This window comes from Aethalodelphis obliquidens, unplaced genomic scaffold (assembly GCF_003676395.1).
Source record: "Aethalodelphis obliquidens isolate GAN/ISIS:26980383/991018 unplaced genomic scaffold, ASM367639v1 scaffold29, whole genome shotgun sequence".
Classification (NCBI taxonomy): Eukaryota; Metazoa; Chordata; class Mammalia; order Artiodactyla; family Delphinidae; genus Aethalodelphis; species Aethalodelphis obliquidens.
The window spans coordinates 1,872,693-1,900,685 of NW_020837973.1; the positions used below are offsets into that span (position 1 = coordinate 1,872,693).

General features: G+C 54.1%; 2 protein-coding genes across 2 annotated transcripts; one reads left to right on the top strand and one right to left on the bottom strand.

Moving 5' to 3' along the window:
• Nucleotides 1-12,436: 12,436 nt before the first annotated feature.
• Nucleotides 12,437-18,100, bottom strand: IRX2 (iroquois homeobox 2). The gene is made up of 5 exons (XM_027125468.1): nt 17,404-18,100; nt 15,634-16,039; nt 14,620-15,336; nt 13,727-13,802; nt 12,437-13,046 (listed from the first exon to the last, which is right to left on the bottom strand). Exons 1-4 carry the CDS (start codon nt 17,650-17,652, stop codon nt 13,750-13,752), a joined length of 1,425 nt encoding a protein of 474 aa, XP_026981269.1. The 5' UTR covers nt 17,653-18,100; the 3' UTR covers nt 12,437-13,046; nt 13,727-13,749.
• On the top strand, nt 17,651-21,698 carry LOC113630181 (uncharacterized). The gene is made up of 5 exons (XM_027125372.1): nt 17,651-17,777; nt 18,942-19,001; nt 19,557-19,623; nt 20,792-21,127; nt 21,292-21,698. The coding sequence occupies exons 1-5, from the start codon at nt 17,651-17,653 to the stop codon at nt 21,677-21,679; spliced, it is 978 nt and encodes a 325-aa protein (XP_026981173.1). The 3' UTR covers nt 21,680-21,698.
• The last annotated feature ends 6,295 nt before the right edge of the window (nt 21,699-27,993 follow it).

The window sequence follows — 27,993 nt, forward strand, 5'->3', positions numbered from 1 at the left end:
GCCCACCCGATCAACATGTGTCTGCAGAGGCTTCTGAGGTGGATAAAGGGCCCGGAAGTAAATCCATGCTTCAGGGGAAGCTTCCCCGCCCCTCAATCCGGTGCCTGTGTGGACAGACGCAAGCACACACACGCGCACACACACACCACACACACACACACACACGCATGAGCATACACACACGTGTGCATACACGTGCACGCACATACATACACACCCACACGTGCGCATACACACACGTGCACACACACCACACACGAGCACACACGTGTGCATACACGTGCACACGCATACACACACGTGCACACACACAACCCATACACACCCACACGTGCACGTGCGCACACACCCATACACACACGTGCACACACACACATGCACACGCACATCCCCAAACAAGTGTGCACACACACTCTCACACACACACACACACACACTGTGTTCCTGCAATTTTAAGTTTTTGGCTATAACATATACAAAATGTATTTCTAAGCAGAGTTGTCAAATTAATTGATGTAATTGCTAAAAAGCCACTGCTTCTTCCATGGCAGTTAAAAGCCCATAACTTCAGTAATGTAGTCAACGAACTTGCTTTATCCACGGAAGACCCCTTTGAATTTTCACCTAACAGGGATCCAGCACATATCCCAGAGAATTTTACTAGAAGATGCCTCAGGTGAGAAAACATGTTTCTTCTCACTTCCTGCATAAAGAAAGCTGGAGGCGTGCGGGAGATGGTCAGTCATCACCCGCAAGGAGCCGCCAGCAGGTGGCTGGACGGGAATGGAACCCCAGCTGCTCCCTCTTCGACTTCTCACCTTGCAGACACTTCACCTGCACGTGGCATTTCAAGACTCCAGGATCACTTCACAAGTGTTTCATAGGACACATATTTAAAATAGATGCTAATCGTCTGCATCTAACAAATTGCACTAAAAAGCAGTTGAGGCAGCGCCGTGTGGAGTGGGTCCAGACAAGGTCAGAGATCACAAAGGAGAGAGAAAAAAGGGTGCTGGCGGAGACCACGGCTTTGTGGTCCTGGCCTCCAGGACCTGTCCTCACCGCCTCTTGCACCCAACTGTCTACACTACTTTCTGCACTGGACTGTTCACACTGCTACCTGCACCCAACTTTCTGCACTGCCTCCCTCACCTGACTGTCTACACAGCCTTCTGCAGTTAACTGTCCACACAAGACCCCTGCACCTAGCAGTATGTGCAATTTCCCAGCACAAAGATGTGTTTTCAAACAAGAGCAGGCAAGGAAATGAGGATGATTATGTAGGAAGATGGCGCTCCGGGTCCTGCTGGGGGGTGAGAGTCTCGGGTCTGATTCTGCAGGCAGCTGGGTCCCCCCTCCGCCCCTCCACCAAGAGACTGTTAGGTCTGCGATATTTTGGAGGTCAGTGTAGAACAGCTTGGTGCAAGGAGGCCTTCGAAGCAGGATCCCAGGGCTTGGATACTGCAGGGGGCAGACAGAGGGGTGAGGGCCACAGGGAAGGCCAAGAGAAGGATGGAGAGGCAGCAGAAGGGGACAGAGGAGGCGGACCTCAGGCATCACTTTTCCGCTATCACGTGTCTTCCCATCAGAACAGTTTGGGGACTTCCCTGGTGGTCCAGTGGTTAAGACTTCGTCTTCTAATGCAGGAGGTGCTGGTTCAATCCCTAGTCCGGTAGCTAAGATCCCATATGCCTCGCAGCCAAAAACACAAAAAAAACATTAAACAGAAGCAATATTGTAACAAATTCAGTAAAGACTTAAAAAACCTGTTGAAAGGACAATGTTCAATTTCACTTGAGTCTGTGGCTTAATGCGTCTCTGGTTCTTCCTTCTCAATAAGTTCTCTCTGCTTAGAGCATAAACTACTACTTGAAAGTCACGGTCTCTTTGAACAAACCCCGATGTCTTTCCACAGACATGCAAGGCAGCCACCATGAACGAGAAATGCACAGGGCCGGGCTCTGGGCGTAGGATTACTCTGCTCTGTGCTCGTAGACAAAGACCATGGACCGAAGACCACAGATCACTGTGTTCCAAATACATACTTTGATGGATGCCCAGTGACTGAAGTGCTGAGATGCCAATAGGAAGCTCCTAAGAAACCCACATCCCCTAGAGGTTTACGGAGGATCCTAAGGGGCTCATTGATAACACACTTGGATTCACTAGTGGGACTGTGAGTCACTCACACAATGAAATCCAACAAGAAATTCTTCAAAACTCATCCTGCTTCTCCTGCTTTTAATTCTTGTTGAACTGAAAAAGTAAGTACTTTAAAGAAACCCAAGTCCACCCCCAAGAGCCCAGGATTCCAACATGAACCAATTTGAAAGCAGCTTGCGCAGGTGACTACACGTCCCAAGATTCCAGAGCTCAGGAAGCGCCTCACGACCAAACCTATCACTTTGATTCTATCATATTGTTCCTTACCTTTTCTATCTGCAAACACTTGAGTCGACAAATATTCAGTTTGATGTTGAGTTCACATCAAGGCAAACCTAGGAAGGTTCCCTACCTATTGCGTTCCTGGATCTCGGAGCTGGCTGGAGCCAGAACACGCAGGCTTGTATCTAACTGTCTGCACAAAAGGGGTCAGGGCCCAGGTTTGACCACCAGCATGCCTCCTTCCTGCTGAGTGTGGTGAAGGGTGATCTGTGCACCCGCAGGGCCAAAGCCTCTTCCCACCCTGGGTATCACTACCTATAATGCAGACACTTCCCTGCCTCTGATGAAAACCAAAGGGCTTTCGGACCACCCTGTGGTGGCCACGCTAAGCCACTGTCTCCACACAGCTCTGTTTGCAGGACGTCAGTGGCCTCTGGAAACGTCTGACACATTCAAGAGCTTGTGGGGTCATCACATCCGCGATCTGCCCTGAAGGAAATACGCCCATGCTGCAGAGGCCCCAGCTCTGTCTCACAGAGCTCCACCACTCGAATGCTGCCTGAATTTCCACGGCAGGCATTTTATATTTTCTTGTTTTCTCACCTCAGTCCTGCAGCCATGGCCCTGCCAGATCAATGGACCCCAAATCTCTCTCCAGGTGACTCCAGTGCCATCCTGGCTTAAGGGCCATCGGATTAATGCATGAAGCCACTTAATGTGGAACATAAAAGCCCTGAGTGTGGGTGACTGTCAACAAATCCATGCCAAGGTCAAGTGACCGTTTTAAAACAGCAGCATTTACTTATGAGAGGAGCATGTGATTTGGGAATGGGTTTTCGCGAGGGAAAGTGAGGTGGAGGGTTTGGAGGGCCGTGCTTTGGTGGGAAGGATTGTTCAGGCCTCTGTGTGTAAGGAGAGACCTGCTTCCTACCACAGTGTGATGGGATTCTGGCTTGAACACGAGCCACCTTACACCCCTAATTCCATCCACTCACCGTCACTAAATTCAGTTCTGTCCATTCTGCCTCAATTTCTGCCTTCCATACACCTCTGCTCCAAGCCACGTATGAAAAAATCTCACTTGACAAATATTTTTAATGTATCTCATCAGTATTAGGTTTGCCAGACTTAGCAAATAAAAATAAAGAAAAAATTACGTTTATTCTTATTTTTTGCATGCGGTTTACTACACAGTTTCTATTGAAAATATACTTAAATGTACACTTTGAATACAATCACTTTTTAATTTTTGAGTGATTATTGCCAGTGGAACACAAATTATGTGAAAATCTTGATTACTACAAGGTAAGGAGTGATCCTGCTGCAAAGAAGACAAGGAAAGAAATGAATCAATATATAATTTATGAATTACACAGTCTTTATTACTAATCCAAGCCTTGCCACCCCTCAGAACGAAACACCCAGACATGCACAGTAATCGTTCAATTCAGTCCTCTTTGATGTGGTGATGACTCCCGTGCAAGTTATGCTTTTCACATATTTTGTGACTGTGTCAGTTGAAGGTGTATTTTCCCAGGTAGAAAGCTAAAACATATGGCATGGAACAGTTTATAAGCCTGATTTACAAATGTTCAGGATTCAGACACTGAGTGGGCCTCATTTATCCTCTTGGCCTGACCCCGGCATGGCCGTCACTGGGCCTTGGGCTGGGATGAGGTCTGTGAGTGGACCGACCGGGGCAGGTAGACAGTGAAGCTAGGGCCAGCCTAGCCCGACGAGGAGTACCTTGGAAGAGCCTCCGGGGCAGGAGGCTCCGGGCTTTGGGAGGAGAGCCACTTGGGGCGCTCAAAGGGCCACGGCAGAATCGTTAAGAGCTGTTCCCTCCCCTGCCAAGGTTGTGGAGGTCACCAGCTTCCATTGCCTTGTCTGGGGTTCTCTGCCTAGCAGAGTGCAGGCACTACCCCTCCTGCAGGACCACCGTCCAGAGCCGGCACTGGGCCCCTGCTAAGGAGGCGCCTGCCCACCCTGTTCAGAGCTTCCACCCCATCATCTCCTGTGGGACACCCTCCAGGCGACGACCCCATCACAGTAGCCCCTTCCTCTAAGCATCCGGCCTGAGGCTGCCGGTGCCCTTGTGCATAAGCCCCTACCGGAAAAAAAAGTGCCTCCTGGGCCTCCTAACACCACGGTGATTCAGGAACGCGCCTGGTCCCTGTCTCACAGATTTGCTCTCAGCGGCTTTTCCTCACCTCAGGGTAAGAGGCCAGGAGTGCACCCAGCCTGGGACAACCCGCCCAACTCCTGCAGCCCACAGCCCACCTGCAGCTAAGCCTCTCGCTGCGCACTCTGCCGAGTTTGCACGGGGAAGGCAGGGAGAGGAGGGGCTTCGAGCACCTGAGCACATCATTTGCTTCTACTTAAAGATCTAACGTCAGTCGAAAGTTTACATTATAACTCGTTTGTGTGCTGAGTCCTGGCGAGACGGCTTTATCTTCTTTCAAAGCACAGCCTTGACTCAGCGCCTGCTTCGTAAGAGGTCCAGCCCCGCGGAGAGGTTAAACCAACTGTGTTTCCCATCAGGGCTTGGGCTCATCCCACCCACCGCAGACAGGCCCTCCCGGAGGAAGTGGGCCCTTTCGGTAACTCCTGTTTACATGTGGGCCCGTTACCACCTAACTCACTATTATTTGATGGGCTGAGTATCACTAATCATTCTAAACGGATTATTTTTCCACTGCTTGAGAGCCAGAAGAATAAACCTGAAACTGGCCTGGGCCTCCTATTTAAATAAACTAGCGTCCTAGCGCCCGATCTGCCCCACACTTGGGCCCAGGGGTCCCCAAGGCCCCGCTTCCTGCCTCCCGCCCCACCCCCTTCCCGCCTCCAGGCCTTGGCGGGCTGGTCCAGGCTCCAGTCCACCGTCTCTGCTCCAGTCCACCATCTCCCCATCTCGGCTGTACGGACCTCCAGGGTCGAGTTACCCCCGGGAGTCGGATGGCGGGAGGGATGGGGCCGAGGTCGCGTCGGGGGCACAACTTACCCGGATCAACAACAGGGCCCCGACTCCCAAAGGTTACAAAGCACACCGCCTCCCCGGACCCAAACTTCACTGCCCCCAGCCCCACCCCAGAGCCTCCCCCGCGGCCGCTGGGGCCTCCTGCAGGTCCTGCCCTCGGGGACCCTCTCCCCACCGGTGGGAGGATGGGGACGCTGCTCCCATGGTCCCGCCCCTGCACTACCAGCTCTGAGCGTCCAAGTCAAAGTCGCCAGTGGCCACCCGAGAACGAGGGCCACAGTATGGTCTGGCAGCCAGGAGTCCCGGAAATGAAGTGCTGGCAGTGAGGCTGGGTTCCAGGACGCCCCCCCCGCCCCACCGCCTTTGACTCTGGAACTTGTCCTGAGGGGCTGTAGCTGGACGAAACCCAGGCGACCTGGCGCGCTCGCGGGCGCCCCCATCCAGGCCGTGAACTCTGCTGCGTCCACGTGGGCTTGTCACCACCTCCAGGCAGCCCTCCAGCTGGTTCTTAAAGAGAAGTGTGGGACGGGAGTGGGAGAGAGGGAGAGTGTGTCGAGGTAACTAAACTTGCTTGATCGGGCCTGTAAAACCCTGACTTCTCCTGGTAAATTCCCTGAAAAGGAGAAGAGATGTCTCAGGCCACTGGACTGCGTGCGGGGAGTCGCACCCAGACGCCAGCGGCTCAATCGAGCGCCCTCCCGCCCCTGGCTAGGTTTATCCAGGTCGTCCCAGAGGTGCAGCCCCGCCAGGCAAGCTGTGCAGTCAGGCTCCTCCGCGCGGGTCCTGGGAAGGCGGCTGGGGGTGCACGGGGTCCCCGCCCCGGTCACTGCCCGGCGGGACCTTCCGGGCGCGCGCCACGAAGGCGGCCACCGGTGCGGGGCAAGTGCTCTCAGCTACCGAGCGAATATCACCTCGAGCTCTGCTCCCGGCACCGCGTAGTTGCCTGGTGCGTGCCGTAAAGACCCGCAAAAGAACCGAGGGAAGGGGGCAAACAGCAAGGCTGGCGGCGGCTCCTCCCTCCTGGGCGTGGGGAAGGCGCCCAGCCGACCCTCCCTCATCCTAAACTTGGAGGCAGTGCTTTCGATTTGCGGCAGCTAGGGCGTGGACTCTGCGCCCCTTCCCCGCGCACGCCCGCGCTCCGGAGGAGCAGGGGTGCGGCACCCAGAGCCGCCCGCGAGGGTGTCCGGAGCAGGGCTGGAGGACAGGGGGCCCGCGAGAGGGGCCGGGAGGAGGAGGGGAGACTTGTCGAGGGGAGGGAGCAGCAGTAGGGCCAGGGTGGGGGCTAGCGGAGTGGAGCTGGGGGCGCAGTCGTCGGAGGAGCCCGGGATGGGGCCTCCTCTGGGAGCTGGCAGGTGTCGCGCGTCCCTGCAGGCTGGTGGACGGGCCCCGGGCGCCCGGCTGCGGCCTCCCCTAAGGAGGCTGCGAAGGGCCAGACCGTCTCCCCTCGAGGGGACGGGGCCTGGAAGTGGCGGGAGGACATCAGCAGGCCACTGGACCCGGGCCTCCCGGAGCGAGATCTGGGAGGGGCTCTGCCCTCTCCTCAGCGCCCCCCGCGCCCCCTGCACTTCCCAGTGCCCCGGGCGAGGGCTCCCAGCCGGGCCCTGCGGTCCCTCCCGCGCTCTTCGCGGTCCCTGGACCTGCCAGCTGAAGGACGTCCTCAGCCCGGACGGCCCGCGGGGGCTGGGGACCGTGGACGAAAGATAGTTCCTTGAAGAAATGATTGTAGTAGTTGTGCAGGGGCCAAACGTGGGCTCAGAACCGACCCTGGGTTAAATGCCATTAATGAACTGCGGGCCCCCGGGTGTCCCCGTGGAGAGCGCGGCCGGGAGCGGGGCGCCTCCAGGTCACGCACCTCACCCGGGGCCGCCGGCGCCCACGGTCCCCCCCTCCGCGCGCTGCAGAGCGGCCTCCCCGGCTGACACTGCCTCTCCGCACCCAGCACGTCGGGGCACCGATTGGCCTTCCCTGTCTCCCTGGGCCACCTACACGTCCCCACCTGACCTGCTAACTCACCTCCCAACTTTTCAGGGCTCGTGACACCCCCGGGTCACGCGGGACCCGCACCTGCTCAGGACGAACGCTCGGCACCCTTCCCATCCCCAGGCCAGGGTGGTCCCACTGTGCTGGTAGGAGCAGGGCCTGAAAACAGGGGTCCTCCCCCAGCCCGCCTTCCCCTGTTCGAAAATGTCAGGGGTTAAAATGTTCGCTTTGCGCCTTCTTTTGATCTTGGAGGAGAAAGGCTAAAATGCTGACACCTTTACGGGCCTTGCTTAGACCTGCGCTGCGAGCAGTCCCAGCCCCACTAACTTTGGTCCGCCTTATTAATTCCAGCTGCTCTCTATTTGTTTGTCATTTTCCCCTTTTCCTCGCGAATCCTTATTTATGGCAGAGGGGGGACATAAAGGTGCCCGCTAGTAGAATGGAGGCTGGGAGGGAATTTCTGACAAGGAGAGCATGAATGTGTGTTTTCCCTAAAGGTCACCAACAGAAGGGGCCTGGTCTGATCACCTCTTAGAACCGTTGCTCAAGTGCATTAACTAATTACCCAATCAGAGAAATGAAAAAAAAATATTCTTTAAAATAACCAAAGGTAATTGTAACCCGGTTGTTGACACTAATGGTTAATAATTGATCAGAACTTACACACAATCAATTGTTAATTCCCCCCGCCCCCCCACCTAAAAAAACGTGAGTGCTTGTGTAGTGTTATTTTGTTCCTTCCCTCTGGGCATTGCCCATGAAGATCCAGTTAGTTTCCACTTGGAGGCAGCCCCAAACCTCACAGCTGCTTCTTTAAGAATCTTAGATTTAATTTGTTTTCAGTTTCATCTAGAACCAAGTAACACTGGGACACCTTTTAAAAGATGCTTCCTTATTATCTCGGAGCCACACTTAAACAAATAAAAGTCATTCTTCCTCTTTCCTTTCACCTGGGGTTGCGAAAGAACAGAAGGCAGATTTCCTGGCTCATCCCATCTGCATTATGTTACCAGTAGAGTCCTCCTTGCAAACAGCTTCCATTTTTATCTTTCTTAGAAAGAGCGAGAACACTGCCCTCAGCAGAGGGAATGCAAGCCTATTTTCTCTGCCTAGAGGGTGGAGGGTGGAGGTGCCAGCTGAGACTATATCCCTCTGTTTGCAGGAGAGGCAGGTGAAAAAGCAGAGGAGAGCATGAAAGTGGGGGTATTTCCTCCCCAAACTGGGGCTAGACACCATGTCTAGCCTACCAATGCCTGACGTCCAAGTGCATAGCCTCAAACACCGGTTTCCTAGCATTCTAGCCCAAGCAAAGGGAAGGGCTGGCGTGTGGTTTCATCATGGCCAATAGAAAGTAATTTCCAGCAACTGGAAAATTATATTGTCATAGATTACTTCTCCTTATAATAAGCCTTTAAAATATCTGCAGGGATTTGTCACTTACATAAAGGTTTGCAAATACATCAAAGGGATATGTCCCCTTTGCGATTTGTAGAAATTCAAATGATGTTAATCATAATATCCACATATCACAGACTGTTGTGTATTGTTCCCAAGATTGTCTCTTGGGTTAACACATTTTTTTTAATGTTTAAAATGTTATTTTTGTAAAAGGTAGTGTAAAAACACATATTTAATGGGTCTATTTATATCCTTAGTTTGGGGTTAAAATGAATGTTTTCCTTGGGATTTTCAATGCACTGGGAAGCTAAAGAAAAGGTATGTGGTGGATAATCAGTGTAGACTGTTACTTTGAGGAACTTTCTAATAATCCAGCGTATTGTTTACATTTGAAAAGGGATGCCTCCGGCTGAAAAGATAAATGGCTTTGTAATGATTTTTGCAAACTTATGTCTCTTTACTGCGACTCGAGCAGAGAATTTAGGGCACATTTATTCCGTCACGTTAAGAAACAAAAGGGTCGACTTGACTCTTAGCCTCTGATAATATTTCAGTGCGATTTTAAATGACCCTAAAACGCACGCGGCCAGTGGAGGGCGGCTGCTCCGTCCGCGCTTTCCGCAGCGGTGCGCAAGGGCCAGATCCAAAGATGCCGGATAACCACGCGCGGGAGGACAGCCTCGCGGGCACCCGGCCGCTTCCGCGCTTCCTGGACCTGCTCGGCTGCGGCGGCGGCGGCGGCAGCAGCGAGGGATGCGGGATGCGCGGAGCCCCGGTCCGGGCGCCCGGCCCCTTCCTCTCCGCCGCCCCCGCGGCCTCGCCGCAGACAAAGGTGGATGAAGTTCTTTTTAAGTTTCAAAGGCAGTTGCCCGGCAGCTTTGCAGAAACAATAACTCTTTTATTGGGAACAAATGTTGACATTTGACGGGCGCGGAGCCTGCGGCCGCCGGGCAAGCGCTCCCCTTGCTCTCAGCAGCGCCCGGCCCCGGGGCCCACCTGAGATTAAAGCGCGAATTCCGATAAATCTGCTTTAAAGCACCCGGGGCCGCGCGGGGCAGAGGCCGGCAAGCCGGACCGCGGGGCTGCATCCCAGCCGAGGGGCGGGAGGCCGGGCCAGGCCCGCGTCCCCAAGGCCCCGCGTGCTCGCCACTGCGCGCCCCCCTCTCCTCCGCCTCCGCTAACATCTGCGAAAGTCTTCGTAGGCCAGGTCGTAATGTTTGATTAGCTCGATTTTAAAGCAAAAGATAAAAATCAGACGCAGCAACTTCCTTCCCTGTCTCTGTGTCTGTGTCTCTATGGGTCTCTCTTTCTCCCTCATCTTCCCTAAGGATCTGCGTGGAGAAACCATACCCCACTCTGCATTTCCTTAAAAAGATCCCGCTAAACACCTGCAGCTTTTATGTGCTTAGAGCACATTTCAAAATCAAGTTTTCCAGAAAGAAATTCAGGTCAGGAGGCAGGGTGGGTAAGTTATGGAAATCTTTGATAATTTGTTGGACTTATAAACATCAAAGAAGATTCGTTAGCCTGGGCTAATCTCCTGCGCTGCTTTGAGTTTTCACCCATTGAAAGGTATGCGTTGTCCCTGAGCGGAGGGCTGGTGTGTGTGTGTGTGTGTGTGTCTGTGTGTGTGTGTGTGTGTGTGTGTGTGTGTGTGTGTGTGTGTAGGGAAGGGATCACATGTGCAGGTAAAACAATCTTCAGTTCCAAAGGGAGACAGCTTTTATCCAGGCTTCAATTTCTGAACATGTGCAAGGAGACCAATTTTTGCCTGGGTTTCCTACTTCTCCACTCCACACTTCTTTAAGAGATGGAGTGCCCTCAGTGTGTATATTCACTGGGGACATGGTCTTTCAGTGCTTAATTTGTTGAATATTGTTAACTTTCATACTTTTCACTGAAGTCTTCAAATATTCAAATTATAATACTGCATATAGCAGATATTGCTGCCATGTGCACTGCATTCCCTGCTGATTTAGAAAATATAGCTAATATTAATAAAAGCAAAACTACTTAACGCCTTCGTATGGCAATGTCAAATGCTATCTGGAGGGGAAATCATTATCTTCACAGTAATTCTACAAAGCTTTCATCTAAGACAAAAACAGGCAAAGGAGCTCCCGCCTCACTTTTATGTCCACAGACTCGAATTTGTTTTCTTCCAGACATGCTGCCACAGAGTAACCAGGCTGCCCACGTGAAAAATCTTCCCTGTTGCCAAGAGATAGCTCAGATCCAAACATGTCAAGGTCTCTTACTAGGAGAGGCAGGAAGGAGAAAAAAAATAGTTGTGTACCCCCAGAGATTCGCTTTCTGCTAACCTCCAAATGCTTATCTACTCAAAGCCAACAAAATGCCTGAGAAGTAATAGAAAACCGAAACCTTGGCCTGCGTCTCCGTTGGCAGTCAGACCCCACCGTTCCTCCCCACAGGCGTGGCGCTGTGACCAGTTCACAGCCCCCTGGATTTGCCTCAAGTGTCTAAGATTACTTTCAAATACCCTTTCTAACAAGACCCCAGCAAGAGGCCACTAATTTCTAAGGCACAAAAAGCCACTGGAGAGAGCTCCGTTTGTCAATATCAACTGGTCCAGCAATTTCCCATCCTCAGACACGTCGGCCTATCGGAGCTGGCAGACGTGTAGACAAGATTTTATAAATTGTTCAATATCAGCCCATAATGAACCCCAACTGACCATTCCAAAGCAGCTAAAAGCATCCGGGATGACCCCCGCTGGGATCCAATAATGCTCTCAGGCTGCAACATTATTAATCATGGAATAAAATAGATGAACCTCTTGAAAAATAAGTGTATGATTGATTAAAGGGCAATCTAAAAAGCTATTATTCTTGTTTTATAACCGTAAGTTATATTCACTCAATTTATCTTTGGAGAGGAAATAAATGATTGTTCATTCCTTTTCTGAAATTATATTATATGGATATCCATATAATTTTGCTGAAAATTAAAGTGACAGTTTTGCTGCTTTTATGATACTAATCAAAGGGGATATGTTCCCTGACTACAAATTCTAGACTTGTCCTATCATTAGATAGTAACACAATAACGAGGCAATAGGCTAAGGTTCTTTAAACTTTTCTTTCCCCGCAGGGTAAGGGTAAGAGTCACTGTAAGGAAAATAAATCGCTCCTCCCAGATTTTCGCCGTGTGTTTAATGTGAGTTATATGAAAAGGAGAGTTAAGAAGCCATCCGATAAATCTGAATAATCTACGCCAATTTGGATAATTCAAGGTTACGATAAACAATTATTTCCCTCAATAATTTATGGTGAGGGTGTAACTATTATCCATGTTATCGCAATTCTCTAGTTACTGAGAAGGTTCAATAAGCCTATACCAGAAATAAATATAAAATGGATCCGAACGCATCGGCATATCAGATCATTTTATCTTGCCAGGCTTTTAAAATGTATACTAACAAACCATTTTCATATTCAGAACGCAAAATCTGAATTTTCTTGCAATGCATGTGTACATAAATAACCTAAAACCATACATATCTCCCTACTGTGTACGTCTCTTCCATCTGCCTTTTTGTAGGAGCAGAAGGGAGAGATTATTTTACACATTTTCATTAAAAAGACTGAGGTCAGATCACCTGGGCAGAGGGGCTACTATCACCAGGACTCCCTACGCAAATCACTCTTCCAGGACAAATGAGCCCCAGACACCACATTGTTGTAGACTAGTTTGCTTTTATTTACAATTTAAGATATAAATTAGTAAAGAATTCTTGTTAAACAACCAACAAAGATTATATAACCAGCAATGTTCAAATAAAAACCAGGCAGAATTTATTTACAAAAGGTTTAGATTCCATTGCAATACAACTTGCATAAATTACTAGAAGCTTTATATCATTATAAAAATAAATATCAAATTTGTTTCCACTTCTTAAGTACTCAAGTTCTATAATCACGTTTTATTTCTACTGTGTACATCTTTTACAAATAAACTTTACAGTAAATCCTATCACACCTATAGAATATATACCGTGGCAATGAAGTGATCAATTCAAGATATCCTGAGAAAAAAGATTGTTTTCAAAAGTCACACATACATTGGGGAAGCTATACTATGCCAACAAATTCACATATGTCCAACAAAAGTCTGTTCCGATAGAGTCTGTGGGTTGGCAGTGCCCTGTGGATCCTCCTCGTTTACAGTGGCACAAGATGTGGTCCGGATTTAGAGATCTTTTTTTTTTAATACATCTGTATATTTATGAACTTGGGAAGAGAGAATGGCCTGCTGACTTTTTTTCCAAAGCAATTGTGACACCTACCTGTGGACCAAGGAAAAGACCAAATCATCCCAAATCCTTCAGTCCCATGCCAACATCATCATATTCTAAAAAGGAGTCCATCTGAAATGGCCTTGCCTCTTCCCCATCTCCAAGATCTGTGATTAGTAATCGTGCCTGGGTATTTTTTGAGTTGCCGCTGTCAGCCAGGTGAACTGCACGGCCCTACCTAGTCCATCTGGACATAGGGACAAGCCTGATAACAGCTAGACTAGTCCTTCTATGTCTCTCCAGTCTGACTCTGCGAAGATCATCTATAAAGGTGTTTGATACCCCAAGTTTCAGGGGCACTCGCTCATCAAAGCAAGTGTCTATTAAGGGTCTAGCATAGTTAAAAAACAAAGTTCCAAATTGCATACAAATACCCAGATTTTAAGAATCTATTTTTTCCAAAGAGAAAACAACAGCAATAAATACATTCCAGTTAAAGGAGTGATTCTGTAAAGCAGAACTTGAGCAGAAAAAGGACTCTCTAAAAGAGCATGGATCCCCTCCCACTTAAGGGGAAACAAAACAAAACAAAAAAAAGGGGGAAGATTGCAGTGCTCTGTCCTCATACCCCGTGCCAAAAAGCAAGAAATACACATTAAGCAAGTTTACAGGGCAACTGGTTCGGGGAGGCTCCCCAAGGGGTAAGGGGGAACCCCAGGGAGCCCACTTACTTGCATTGCTGTGTGCGGCCCTTCTATAGGTAGGGCTGGAGGCCTCCACCAACCACGGTGCAGCCCTCACTGGCATCTGTCAGGGGAGGGGGCAGTTAGTCAGAACCCACCCCCAGAGCCATCAGTCTCCCAGACAGCAGCACAGCCACCAGCCTGCACACCCACGCTCGCCATGCCCTTGCCCCCTGCGCCCAGCGAGCAGTCTGGGGGAGCCCGCTGTCCCCACCACCACTGCCTGAGACAGACTTCGGTCATGTTTCCGCGTCCTCATTTTCTCTCCCCCTTGACTCCTTTTACAGGTCTTATCAGCTCAAGCCTGCATTATGAGCAACAGAGACAATATAAAGAAAAGGAGAGAAAGAAAATAGACTCTCGCTTTCTATTTTGAAGATTTAAAAACTAAGGCCTCTGGGAAGAACTAGAACGTTTTGTTTCCTTCCAGCCAAAGGCAGAAGAGGAGATTCAGCTGAGACTCTATAAAGGGACAGAAAAGACAGAAAGCGTAGGCTCAGTCAGCAGGGGGAAAGCTGTCAGCTGCATGTTGGGCAATCTGTGTTTGCCCAAACGAAAACAGTCACGAGAATACTAGTAACGGTAATAATGATAAATCAAATGAAAAGTCAGCTATAAGGGGGCAAGTCCCGTTGCGTGGCAGGATCGCCTGGCCCTCCGCCCCCTTTCTGCCCTCACCACCCCTTCACTTCTAACTTGCAGTCCAAGAACCACCGTCCAAAGACGTCCTGTCTTCTTCCTGTTCTCCTGTAAGCGACAAAGCTTCCCCGGCCAGACCTACAGGTCCCGCGGCCCCTTCCTCGGCTCCTCAAGGGTGCTCACCAACCGGGGACCCGCCGGCGCCCCCTCCCCCAGGGCCCCGCGGGCCGCAGGCCGCCTACCTTTCTTGGGCTCGTAGCCGCCGCCGGGGGGCCGGTAGTGGGGTTCCAGCGGGTGCGCGCCCGCCTTGCCCGCGTCGCTGGCAGCCTTGGGCGCCGCGTGCAGCGCCTCTCCGGGGGCCGCGGCCGCCGAGTTGTACCGCAGGAGACCCTGGCCCTGCAGAGCCGCGTTCAAGTTCCCGTAGTTTGTGTAGTTGCCGTAGAAGGGCGACGTGTAGTAGAGGTGGCGGCCGAGCAGCGGCGACGCGGGGTAGGGCGAGCCGCCCGGCGGCGCCCCTGACGAGGCGGGCGCGGCGGCCGCTGGCAGCCCCGGCGGCGCGCAGGCCGGGCCCAGGCTCGGCTGCTTGAGGTCCGACGTGGCGATCTCGGCCAGAGACCACAGCTTGGGCTTGCTGGCGGGCGGCGGCGCGCCCGGTGACGTCCGGCTGCCCAGGGGCGTCTTGCCGCCGCCGCCGCCCCCGCGGGGCGCGGCCTCGGATGGGGGGCTCAGCAGCGGCGCCTCCACGCCGGTGAGCGGCGACGAGGTCACGGGCTTGGGCGGCGCCAGGTCCCGCTCGCCCTCCTCGTCGTCGTCCTCGTCGTCCTCCAGGTCGTCGTACTTCTCCTTGCACTCCGAGCCCGACTCACACAGGGGGTCCTCGGCCCGGCACGGCAGCTTCTCTCCGTCCGACTCGGCGGAGCACGAATGATCCGTGAGCGAGTCGACGTGCAGGCTGATCCCTGCAGGGGCGCGGGCACGGTCTGTGGCACCCGGGGGCTCTCTGCCCCACCTGCTCCCTCACTTCGACCCAACCCGAGCCGCGTCCTCCAGGGAGCGCGACCTCCCAGGACGCGCTCACCGAGGAGGAGTTGCTCGGCCCCGGAGCTGCCAGGCGGCCGAGACTCCAGGCCCGAACGTGGAGCGTCGGGCGAGCAGCACCCGCCCCCCCGCCCGACCTCATCCTCCCTGACCTCACCTTGGCGCCCCGCCTGGGAAGAAAGCCCCCGCGACACTGCGCCCGCCTCGGCCCCTCTCACCTTCGTCCTCCACCGAAGTCTCGGTGCCCTCCTGCACCTTGTCCGGACTCTCCTCCTTGCTCCTTGCCGAGTCGCCCTCGTCCTCGTCCTCGTCCTCGCTTTTGTTCCTGGGGGCCCACGTCATCTTGTTCTCCTTCTTGAGGCGCCGGCGCGCGTTGGCGAACCAGGTGGAGACCTGCGTGAGGGTCATCTTGGTGATGATGGCCAGCATGATCTTCTCGCCCTTGGTGGGGTAGGGGTTCTTGCGGTGCTCGTTGAGCCAGGCCTTGAGCGTGGCCGTGGCATCCCGCGTGGCGTTCTTGCGGTAGGCCGGGTCATTGAGCTGGTACGGGTAGGCCGCGCTTCCATAAGGGTGGTAGCTGATGGCGCCCGTCATCCCGGTCGTGTGTGCGTCGTAGGGCGCACCCTGCAACCGACAAGAGCCTGGTGAGCGGGTCGCTTGGGGACCTGCCAGGCGTCAGCGCCAAGGCGACCCCTCCGCCCGCCCGTGGCCGCCTTTCCCACGATGCCTCCGACGCTAGAGCTGCGCTTCCCGAGGCAACAGAGCAAAAGGACTCAGCGGGTAATTTAAGGCCAGCTGTTGATCAAGAAAAGCGATACGGTTTTATTATCAAAATTTCCAACTATTTCACTTTCCTAAAACGACGCATCTTCCCCCAAACGCCCCTGGGCCGCCAGTACAGACGTACACAAATACGAACGCACACACAGGCCCACAGGTAGTTTCCTGATATCTAAATTTCTCTGGATGTTAAGTGCGGCTGCCTCCCCTACTCCTCCTCCCCCGCCCTTATATGGTTAAAAAACTACCCCAGAGCCCCCGCTCCGCTATTCACCGCCCTAAAGCTCGGCAAATCCAATTTGCAACTCAGAAGCCAGTCACCGTTTCGAATTCTTCAAATATGTGGTAATTAGCATGTTAATTCAGCCTTTAACGTTTAAATTCGAGACTTTTACAGCCTTCGCCGAGGCCCCAGCAACTCCAATGCTGCCCTGGAATTCCGCCGAACGCGGGAGGTGGCCACAAGCCCCCGTTACGGCCTCCATCATCTAAAATGCGTTTTGCCACACCCGGCCGGGCCCAGCTGCAGACCCCGAGGAGCGCGGGCCGACCCCGGGTCGGGGAAGCAGGAGCTGCTCTCGGTGCGCAAGGGACCGAGGCGGCACTTAGCTGGCCAAACGCCGGCCGACACGTTTTTCCGAAGCATGGCCTGTGGGACAGATTAAGGCTGAGATCTTGGCGGCCGGGCCGGGCCCCAGAGCCTCTGCCGATGCTCCCTCCCTTCCCCAACCCAGTGACCCCAAGCCCCTACAAGTAGATGCTAAACACTCGGTAATCGCCCCGGAGGCCCCAGTGGCGCCGACCCTCGCGCCCCGCGCCGAAAGAAGCGAGCCCCGGCCCGCTCCGGACTGCTGGCCGAGCTTCGGCGCCTGAAGGAAGGACCACCCAGGACAGATCCCATCCCGAGCCCAGCGGAGTCGCACTTCACAGGCTCTTGGGGAAAATGACCCCTGCAGCCGAGTGGAAGGGCGTGGAGCGCGAGTCTCGGCCCGCGCTCAGCACGTCGCCGGCCGACCGCCCTGCCTCTTGTCCTGGCCTCTCGTCCCGCCAGCAGCGCGGCGACCCCAGTCGGCGACTGCAGAGCCACCTCCCACGGCACGTTCCCCGCGGCCCAGCTCGCGGATCCCCGGCCCCGCTCCGCCAGCGCCCTGATCAGTGTCTCCGCGCCCGGCGTCCCGCGTCCAGCCCGCCCGCCCGCGCGCGGTTACCATGTAGGATGGGAAGCCGGCGGCGGCGGCGGCAGCGTCGGCCGAGTACTGCAGCGGGCTGCCGAAGCCCGTGGCCGCCTGCGCGGTGAAGGCCGCGGAGCCCGGGTAAGGGCTGAACGCCGAGCCCGACGCCGAGCGAGCCAGCTCCTCGCTGCGCGGCGCCGCCAGTGCCGACGCGCCGTACGCCGGGCACGAGTATAGCGCCAGCGAGCCGGGCGCCTGGTACAGGTAGCCCTGCGGGTAGGACATGGTGGGCGCGGGACGCCGGGCCCGCGTCACGCCGAACAGCGGGCAGGGCGCGCGGCGCCCTCCATCCACGCCCGGCCGGGGCGCGGCGCGGCGGCGGCGGGCGCGGGGACCGCCGGCCGAGGGAGGCCGGCCTGCTCACTAGCCCGGGCGGCCCGCGGGCCGGGGGAGCGGCTGGGCGGCGGCGGCGGCGACCTCGGCAGCGGCAGCGCGGAGCCGGTGGGCGCAGCCGCGCGCCAGGCCGGCGGTCGGGGTTTGGGGGAGTCTGGACTCGGGAGTGAGGAGTTGAGGAAGGAGCGCTCGAGTTTCCGAGGGACATTGGAACGCAGAGCTGTCCGTCACGAGTTCATCTGCATATTCGGGCGCCCGCCCCTCCCCTGCCCCGCCCGCTTTGCCGGCTCAAGCCGCCAGGCCGCGGCCGGGGGAGGGGCGGAGACGGGCCGGGGAGGGGGGCGGAGGAGCGGGCGGCGGGAGGGAGGAAGGAGGGAGGAGGAGGCGTTAGCGACGCGCAGGCTTTTGTGGCGCAGTCGCCTCTCGCGCAGACCCGGCCCGCGGCTCGCGGCCCCGCAGCCTGGCGGGGCCGAGCAGTGCGCACCCCCTCCCACTCGCGCGGACTCCCGGCACCCGCCCTCCCACCTTCCTCGGCCAGCCCCCCAGACCCAGCCGCGCTGGCCCCCTTCCCTTGCCCCGCCCCCAGCTCGGCCCGCGAGAACCCGGCAGAGGCCGCTGGGCTGCCACTTGGGGGGACGAACGGCCCGTGCCCCCTCTCCGCCCGGGTGGCTGAGCGCAGGACCCTAGTGCCAGGGCCGAGAGCCGCGGGTGATGGGGCGGGAGTGTGGCACCCGAGGCCCGGGTCCTCCTGGGGGTGCCGTGCGTGGCGCTGACTTCCACCTTCCTGCGTCCACCCTGCCTGCCGCGCGGTGCGAAGCTCCCCGCGTGGCCTCGCGTGTGGTCTCCGGCCCCGCGCCGCCCAGCGTGTCCCTGCGGGACCCGGATCCGGGGCACTTTCGTTGCGAACTGCCAGGAGGGCCCTGAGGTGAGCTTTCTGCCCCGAAGTCCGTAGTGGCAAGCCGGTCCCGGGGTGTTAGGACTTTCTGCTGTAGGAAGCGTTTTAGCCCACGCCTCCAGTGCTTCGTCCGGGAAGACGCCACCCCCTCCAAAGAGTTTTATTTTATTTTGTTTTAATAAGTTGACTCCTCTTTCGGATGTGTTTTGTAAAACACTCTGGGGAATGATTGTCACTGGACAGACCGCCTCTGGCACGACGTGAAGCCTCGCTGTCACTCGGGAAGGGACGAGAAAACGACAGGCTGGTGGCACGGGCGGCGCAGTCGGCGGCACAGGTAGCTCAGGTAACAGGCGACTCGGGAGGAGCTTCGCAGGGCCCAGCGGCGAGATGCTAGGAAAAGGGCCCTGGGACCCCCAATCCCTCGAAAACACCCTTCTCCCCATACCTTCTCTGGGGGCCGGGCCAGCGGAAGCGGGCGTCTGGCGACTGGGCTGGGGGACGGGGGGAGGTGGGGGGAGGTCACCGGTGGCTCTCAGGAGGTCCACGGGGGGTCGGCTGTGTGCGGATGCGGCGGGGTGGCCCACACAACAGGTGCCACTTCCTCGGCGGCCGTCTCGGGTGGGTGACCTGTAGGGGGAGAACGCGGTAGGTCGGAGCTTAGGCCCGCAGACCCCCCCTTCCCGCAGCCCCCCCCCTTCCCGCAGCCCCCTGTTGGTTGGGCAGCTCTCAGAGTGGCCAGAGTTATCGCGTTCGGGTCGCGGTCGCGCGGGCGCCGCGCGCGCGTCCTGCGGCCGCTCTGCTGGCTGCGGCTGCAGCGCGGGGACCATGAGGCCCCAGTCTGCGGCCTGATCGCCTGCGGAACCTTCGAGGCAGTCAGGGTGCGTCTGTCTTTCTCTAGGTCCAAGGGAACCAGATGTAAACGGCAGTGCCGGGCTTGAGCAGAACCCACCCTCCTTGGCCTGCGGGTGCGTGGCTCCCGGCAGGTGCGGTCCAGGCCCTTTAACCAGTCGCCTCTCGCCCGAGCCCCCAAGCCACTCGCTCCCTACTGTCCCCCCACGCTGCCTACAAACCCCAGCCCGCTCCCGGTACACCTCACTCGCCACCTCCCCCCCAAACACACCCTCCTCCGCCCCGCCCCTCCCCCACTACTTCCCACACACTCTGGGCCTCTGTGAGCACCCAGCAGGGGAGTTTCAACAATGCTGTGACCCCAAGCAGGACGTCCTAATTCAGTTCAGGGCAGATATTTTAAATCAATTATCCTAGCGTTAAAAAGGAAAGAGAAGGAGAGAGAGCCAGAGGCCCCAGCAGCCCTGTGGCGCATGCCTTTGACAGGACCCACGGCATTTGTGGTCTTCCTGGGAGGGTATTCGGCCGGGAAGAGGCCGTAAATGAGACAGACACACGTTGGATGACCAACGTAAACAGCAGCAGATCAGGTTACAGGCCTTCGGTTCGCTTCCAATTACATAGTTTAAATGAAAAAATCAGGTCTAATGTTTATCTCCAAGGAAGACTGGCCTGAGTATTTCCATTTCCAAAGACCAGCGCCTGCTGTTGTCTCATTAGCATTTGGGCCTGCCCCCCCTCGCCCTCCCTCGCCCTCCCTCGATCTCTCTCCTGGGCCTGATCTCTGCCAGGGGCAGAAAAGAAAACAGCGAATTATTACAAAAACATCCCCAGTTTGGAACAGGAGCATAAGCTCCGATACACTCGATTTTGACATCAATTAAGTGTATAACCAGACATGTGCACGTGGCTTTGGAGGGTCTCGACTCGCCCAGGGTGCATCTCCAGAAAGGGCTGCCTGGTACTTCCCTCTGCCTTTAGCTCGGCGCTGCTGATTCTGAAGACAGTCTCTTCTCTGAGTGTATTTTATCCCCCAGCAATTATACTCCTCCACTGAAATCTGAATTTTCCGTACTGCTGCCTGCTACTAATAAAAACCGTCTACCTTGCACTATTAAACAGTCGAATCGCCCTACATGCCGTTTTTATTAGTAGTGACTGTAGCAAATTAAAATGCCTACGCAGAGACATTAAAACTTACGCTCAGCATTGTTATGGGGATATATAAACTCCGTTTCGCTTTAAAGCTCTCCGATTTTTTAAAATCACTTTCCCTTTTCGTAGATTAAAGTTGGCTGGGTCTTCTTTTAAAAAACTCAATCGAAAGAACAGGCTGCATGTGTCGAGGCTCGACGCGGTGGCTGGGAGCGCGGCCGCCTGCGACTGTGGCCTGGATTCGCGGGAACTGAGTCTCGGGTCACCGCGGGGAGCGCTCGGCTGCGCCCCGGGCCGCCAGGCCTCCTCTCTCCGAGAGCAGGGACCTAGATGCTTCGCTCACGGTCGTGGAGGGCGTTCAGGCCTGTGGAGCGTCTCGGTCCGGACGTACGCTTGGCTTCTGTTGCTTTCAGTTGCCCTCCAAGCTGGATTTAAAGAGAAGGGCCGGCACGCAGGGCCAACCGGGTAAGTGCCCGGAAAGCGCGCTCACACGGAACCATTAACCTGGGGAGTGAGCTTTCAGGTTTACGGTGGATCCCCCCCGCCCCTTTGCCCCAGATGTGCATTCAGAAAACAAGCGGGTGTGGTGGTTGTTAACACTGTCACATTACTGTTTCTTGTCCCAACAGTGGCCGATGCCTTTGGAACAAGTCGGCGTGGACATGCACGTTTCAAGGAGCTGTGGTTTCCTGGAGGCCAAGCTCTGGGAAACGGCAGAAACGCGCGCGGGCTTGGGCTCCGGGTCCTCCCCGGAAAGGGGCGGCGGCGCAGGCCAAGGCGCCCTCCACCTCCGTCCTGGGGCTCCCGGGAGCCGGGCAGGCTGAGCGGCGACGCGGCCCGAAGTCGTGCGCGCGGGCGGCGAGGGGGCGCTGTGGCCCGCAGCTGCCGCCTCGTCCCCATCGCGGTGGCCCCGGCGCTGTCCCCGGCCACCGACGGGCGGCGGGCTTCCCGACCTGCCTCCTCCCACGTCGGTTTGATTCGGGGAAGAAGGACAATAACCCTGGAGCATTTCAATAAAACCTGAGTCTCGCTCGACCTTTCTCTCTTTCCGCCTTTTGCCCTGTCTTCCGGGGAGTTTGTAAGAGTTTGGTGGGAAAATAGGTGGCATTGTGGAACGTGTAAATTTGGAGGGGGGTCAGTTAAGATTAAAGAGACACATTTTACGTTGTTCCCCCGAATAAAGCCACGTGTGAAATGCAAGTCGTTTCAGTGTATAAGGCTCATTTCCAGTGTGTTCCTAACCGAGTTCCCCTGTGCCCGCACTTCCTGGCGGGACTGCGGAGCGAGTGACAGCAAAAACAAGGAGAAAGAGCACTAGAGTTCTGCGTTTTCCTTTGTTTTTCTATTCTTTTTTGGAAAACCGAAACACGTCGCTATAAATTGTACAAAATTTAAGTCAAAATGAAACGTAAATGCCTTCCAAGCGGGGTTGAGCCCGCTCACGATTCCATGGACACTTTGGATTTCCAAGGTTCTCAAACTCTCTTCTGATGTGGCCACGTGTGTCTGGAAAACAAAGTCGTAGGCGAACCCGCGCCAGGCCCAGGGGTCCCCGCCGCTCCTGTCCAGGAACCCCGAGCTGGGACGCGGCCCGGGGTTTTCAAACTGGCCCGAAAGCCTGGGCCCTGCGGGCAGCGCCGCGGGTGGGGACCCGGGCTGGGGCCCCAGGACGCAGGGAGCTCTCTTCTGCACTTTCTGGGCTCAGTCGGCGACCCGGCTCTCCCGCCAGCGGCTCGACCCCGGAGCTCGAACGACTGCGAGGTCTCCTGGCCGCTAACGTGTCCCTCCCGGTTTCCTTTAGTGGCAGCACAGTGCCCATCCTCTCCACAGATGCCCCGCCTCCGACGCGCTTCCTGAAGTTTCTCCTGCGCTGCGCCCCGAGAATCCTTCCCTCGCCATTTCTCAGCATCCTGCAGGCTTGGCCTGCGTGCTCCCCTGGCTCTCGGCTCATCCCTCCTCCCCGCCCGCCCGGAACCGCAGACCCTAGTGGCGAGGCGTGCGCGCGGCCCCGCGCCCAGGTCCCCGCCGGCGTCCGAGTCCCGGGCCTGGAGCGCCGAGCGGGAACTGGATGGCGGGTGCAGGGGTGGGGGGAGGGTCGCGGGCCGGGTACGGGATGAGGGATCCGAGTTACTGCAGACCCGTTTCCGGAGCAGCGAAGACCCGAGCGCCCTCGTCCTGCAATCGGCGGCTGTCTGGAAGGAGAAGTGTTCGAGAGTCCTCAGCCCTCCACGCTCACGGCGTGGACTCGCACACACGTGTGCGCGCACACGCGCGCTGCCAGGGGAGGTCCGCGCGCCGCGGGAGCTGCTCTGGGCAAGTGGAAAGAGATAAGAGTTGTCAGTTTTTTCTTTTCCCTTTTCTTTTAAGTGTTTCTGCAAGACAGTCGGTGGAAGAACTTAGCTCACCTCCATCCCCCACCTCTCCCCACCCCACCCTCAGTCCCTCCGGCAGCTACTCCGTCACTCGCTTCGCATTCTCCGTTCTACACTCCGGAGCGCACCGTGGGGCGTGAGTGCGGGTGTGAGCGCGCCCAGGGGGCTGCAGAGACCGCGCGAGTCGCTCCGACCGGCCGGAGCAGGTAGGATCCTCGCTCGCAAGAAAATATGGGAGGAGAAGGAAGTGTGTTTTGACAATTGGTTTCATCAGAGAAGCGAGGCCGTATAGGGCGTTCGTCTGGGGCCACGCTTCACATCCTTTTGCTAACTCTCGCTTTGTGCGCCCAAACGGCTCGCCCAGCCCACGATTCGGCGGCACGTAGTCAGGCGCACGCACCAGCCCTCCCCAAGCTCTCCCACACACTCTGACACAGCTGGGTTGCAGAGCCAGGGGTAAGAGAGGATTTTTTTTTTTTTTAATACTGGAAGGAAGGCAGAAAGAAAAGTTTGATACATTTGACTGCATTAAAAGTAAAAACTTCAGTTGGATAGAAAATAAATTGCTGAAGATAGAAGATATTTGCGGGCCACCTAAATGGCAAAGACTGCTCTGCAGAATCAGGAAGGGTTCCCAACATCAGCGGGTGAAGGCAAGCCACCCAATGGAGAAATGGGTCAGGGATGCAGGCAGACCCTCCACACAGAGGAGACCTAACAGAGGCGCACATTCACTCTTGACAGGGAAACCATACGGTGTATAAGATGCCACTTTACGCCCGCTGGATGACACCAAACAAGGCCCAGGGTGTGCAGAGACAGGACACTCGCTCTCCCTGCCGTGCTAGTTGAAATGGCTCCAAAGGAATTAGGGAGGTATTTGGCCACATCTGAAAGAGCAGGAGATGCCCACTCCCTCTCACCCTGGATTCCTTGCCTATTGTCCCACCACAAGAAAAATGCCAGGCAGGGGCACGGAGGCCCCAGCACAGCGCTTGCAGCATTGTTTGCAAAGTACAGGGCTGGAAATGTCCTAAATGGCAGGAGAGGCCTGGATACAGAGTCTGCGGCATATTCCATGGAACAGAATGTTCCCAGGGATGAAAGTGAGTAAGAGAGCTTTGCTGGTGTCAACATGAATAAGTCCTGAGAATATAGAGTTGAGCGGGGAAAATAATAATAATTTTTTTAAGAAGGATACAGACAGCTTGATGCCGATGACAGAATTTGACAAAAACCAGCAATATGTGTGCTGTTTACACATGAGGGTGGGGACTGCAGTAATGCTGTGGGGAAGAAGGTCTCCCCTCTGCTGCAGGCCCACTGAGTGCCTGGGAAGAGGAGTGAGGGGAGTCCACTGTGTTAGTCATGTTTTATTTCTGAAAAATACATCTGCTGCAAACGTCACAAAAGATTATTAACTTGGAATGATGGTTACGTGGGATTCTCTTACTCTGTACGTTCCTACCCTGTGAAATATTTTACACTTTGAAAATTAAAAGAAAAGTATGTGTTATCATTTAAAAAGAAGTCACAGAAGTATAGTGAACTAATTTAGGAGCGCTTTCTTAAAAAAAAAAAAACAGGTTGTCAAAAATTTGCATTTTTGTCTCTTTCTTCCTCTCTTCGTCCCCCCACCCTTCAAAATATAAAGATAAACAAAGTCTTGGATTTGCAGTTTAGACTGTCACTTATGTGTCTTTGGGCCATCGTCCAGAGCGTGGCAGGTAGAGAGAGGCTTCCTGGGCAGGGTGCTCCCTACAGGGCCCTGGGCCCCTCGTCTGGGACCTGCAGGTTAGCGGCTCACCCCATGGCCACTTGCTCTGCTCAGGGCTGAGGCACCGTCACAGAGGCCTCTGGAGGGGAAGGATAGCGTTGCTGCCACCGGCCACCTGCATGCCTCTATGGGGAGAGGGATGCCTTTGCCCTGGATGGAATTCTGCATCTTTCCTCTACACACAGTAAAGATATTTTAGAAAATTAAAGTTAAGAGTAGAGAGAAGGGCTCTGGAAGACAGAAAGATGGGGGGATGGCCAAGGGGGTGGGCAGAGTGTAGCCTAGAAAGGAAAGCAGAAGAGAGGCCGGGGCGGGGTAGGGAGACTCCAGGCCCCGGCAGGCCCTCACCCCGCACACACCCCTCACTCCCAGAATAGAACTCTGTGCCTTTCTGGCACTTAAGCTGCTTCTAGAAACAATCCTCTCTGCTCTCATTCTCTCCATTTCAACTAGACGGATTGGATCTTCCACACAGATCTGCGGAGAGGCCTTGCTCAGGCAGAGAGGCCGGCAGCTTGGCCCCGGCGGTGATTACAGAGGCCTCCAAGTTCCATTCTATTCCTCAGCCTGCTCAGAGCCAGGCTAGGAAAGGGTGCTGCTTCCTGGGAATCCCCACAGTTCCAAAGGGTCCCCTGCATCCACCAGGTGGAAGGCCCTTGCTGCTTACTTCCACTGGCAGGCAGCCATCGGGCTGGCTGCCCCCTTGCTCTTGATCGGGCCCCCTGGCCCGCTGACCCTTCTTCCTGCAGCCACACCCCCTCCCACATCAGTCTCTACACGTTGCTTCCCCTGAGAGCATCCTCCCCACGGAGCTCCTTCATCCCTCTGCCTTGGGGCTCTGTGGCAGCCACAGCCAGAGCTGCTGCTGGTGTCCCGGTGTGACGGTTCTCTGACCTGACTTCCGGCCTGGCAAATCGTGGGAGCTAGACAAGTATTGACTGAACGAACGAAAGAATGAGCGGATGGCTAGCTCTTGGTTACTCACCTTTACTTCTAAAAGGTACAGCAGGGTGTTGAGGGAAAGAAAGAAAAAGATCACAGGGAGACTCGCTCACGTTTTGACCCCGCTTCCCTCCTTGGAGATTCCTCTGCACCTGAGTGTCATGGACACTCCTCGTAATCCAGGCAGATCCGATCACGCCTCAGGAGCCCTGCTCTCCAGTGTAAAGCATAGTTGATTTGGGATGTTAAATTTTAGGGCCCAATGGAAATACACACTTAAAATAACATTTAGTTTTTAAAATAAATTCCTGAGTTAGCAGTCAGCCCCAAACCTTGCATTCCTTGAGGAAAGTGAGCGTGAATTTTTATTTTTGCATCTCAAATGACCTGTTCCCAGCACACAGACATTTGGGAAAAAGGAAACTTGACCAGAAGCAAACTGGACTTTTATGATATTTTTAGTGAAAAATTCAGTGAGAACAAGTGTTTAAAGCACTACTTAGGTTCCGAGCAAGGGTTTTGTAGATACAGACAAGCTTACTGTAAAACTTATTTTTAATGGCACAAACCTTACGATAGCTAAGACAATTTTGACAAAGAAGAATAAAGTGAGATGAATCAGTTTACCGGATATCAAGACATTACATCATTGGAACAGAAAAGGCAATCCAAAAACAAACCCAGATGAATATTCCTGACTAAATTTGGCGAAGGTGCAAAGCAATTAAATGAAGGAAAGTTAGTCTTTTCAACAAATGGTGTCGGAGCGATTGGACATCCATAAATCACACACACACACACACACACACACACACACACACACACACACACACACACACACACCCTCCAACCCAAGTCTCATATCTTATACAAAAATTAACTAAACATGGAGCACAGACTTAACTGTCAAATTATGAAACTTTTAGAAAAATAGAGGAGAAAGTCTTCAAGATTTAAAGCAAGGCAAAGAATTTGTAGACTGAACACCAAAAGCACAGTCCATAAAAGGAAAATTTGATACATTGGGCTTCATCCAACTGAAAACTTTTGTTCTCTGAAAGAATGAAAAGGTAAGTTGCAGACAGAAAATATTGGGTTGGCCAAAAAGTTTGTTCGGTTTTAAGTAAAAATAAAAGACACATTTTTCATTTTCACCAAGAATTTTATTCAATAATGTATTCACTAACTGAAAAAACTTTTTGGCCAAACCATATATCCAACAAAGGACTAGTATCTAGAATATATAAAGAATACTCAAAGCAAAAGAGTAAACTAAAACAATAAAAAACAGTCCAATTAAAATTTAGTCAGAAGAAATTTCACCAAAAAGGGTATATAGATGGCAAATAAGCATATGAAGGATGTTCAACGTCATTAGCCATCAAGGAAATGCAAACTAAAACCACAGTGAAACATGCACCTATCAGAATGGCTAAAGTAAAAAAAAATAATAAACTAGAGATAACATCAAAGTCTGGTAAGAATGCAGAGAAACAAGATCATTCATCCAGTGCTGGTGGAAATATAGCATGGTAAATCCACCCTGGAAACTAGTTTGACAGTTTCTTATAAAACTAAACTTGCAGCTACCATGAAGTCTAGAGATTGCATTCTTGGGCATCATTCCCAGAGAAACAGAAACTTACGTTCACACAAACCCTGTACACGGATGTTCATATTAGCCTTATGTATAATAGACAGAAACTGGAATCAGCCCAGATGTCCTTCAGTAGGTGGAACAAACTAATGCTCAACCGTATGCAGGAGTGAGTTGTTGGTCCACACAAGAACTCGCATGCATCTCCAGAGAATTAGGCTGAAGGACAAAAGCCAATGCCAACGGTTATACACTATGTGATTCCACCAGGAGAACATTTTGAAATTACAAAAGTTTAGAAATGGAGCACAGTTAGGTGGTTGCCAGGTAGGAGAGACAAAGTGGGGGAGTTAGGAAGTAAGAGGGAGGGGGCGTGTTTACAAAGGGGAACAGGAAGGAACCTTGTGGTGATAAGGGTCAGTACCTTGACTGTGTGTGTCTTCAGAGACATTCAGGGCATGAGGGCTGGAGAAGATGTGGGACCCACAATATATGATGACTCCTCTGAGCACAGGAAGGCAGGGCATGTGACAAGGGGACAGTAGAGGCAGCATCCTCCTGGAGATGCAAAGCCGGGAACTGCCTTCTATATTTTTTGACTTTTATAAATATTTGGTGATTTTTAAAAGTTATATACAGTCGG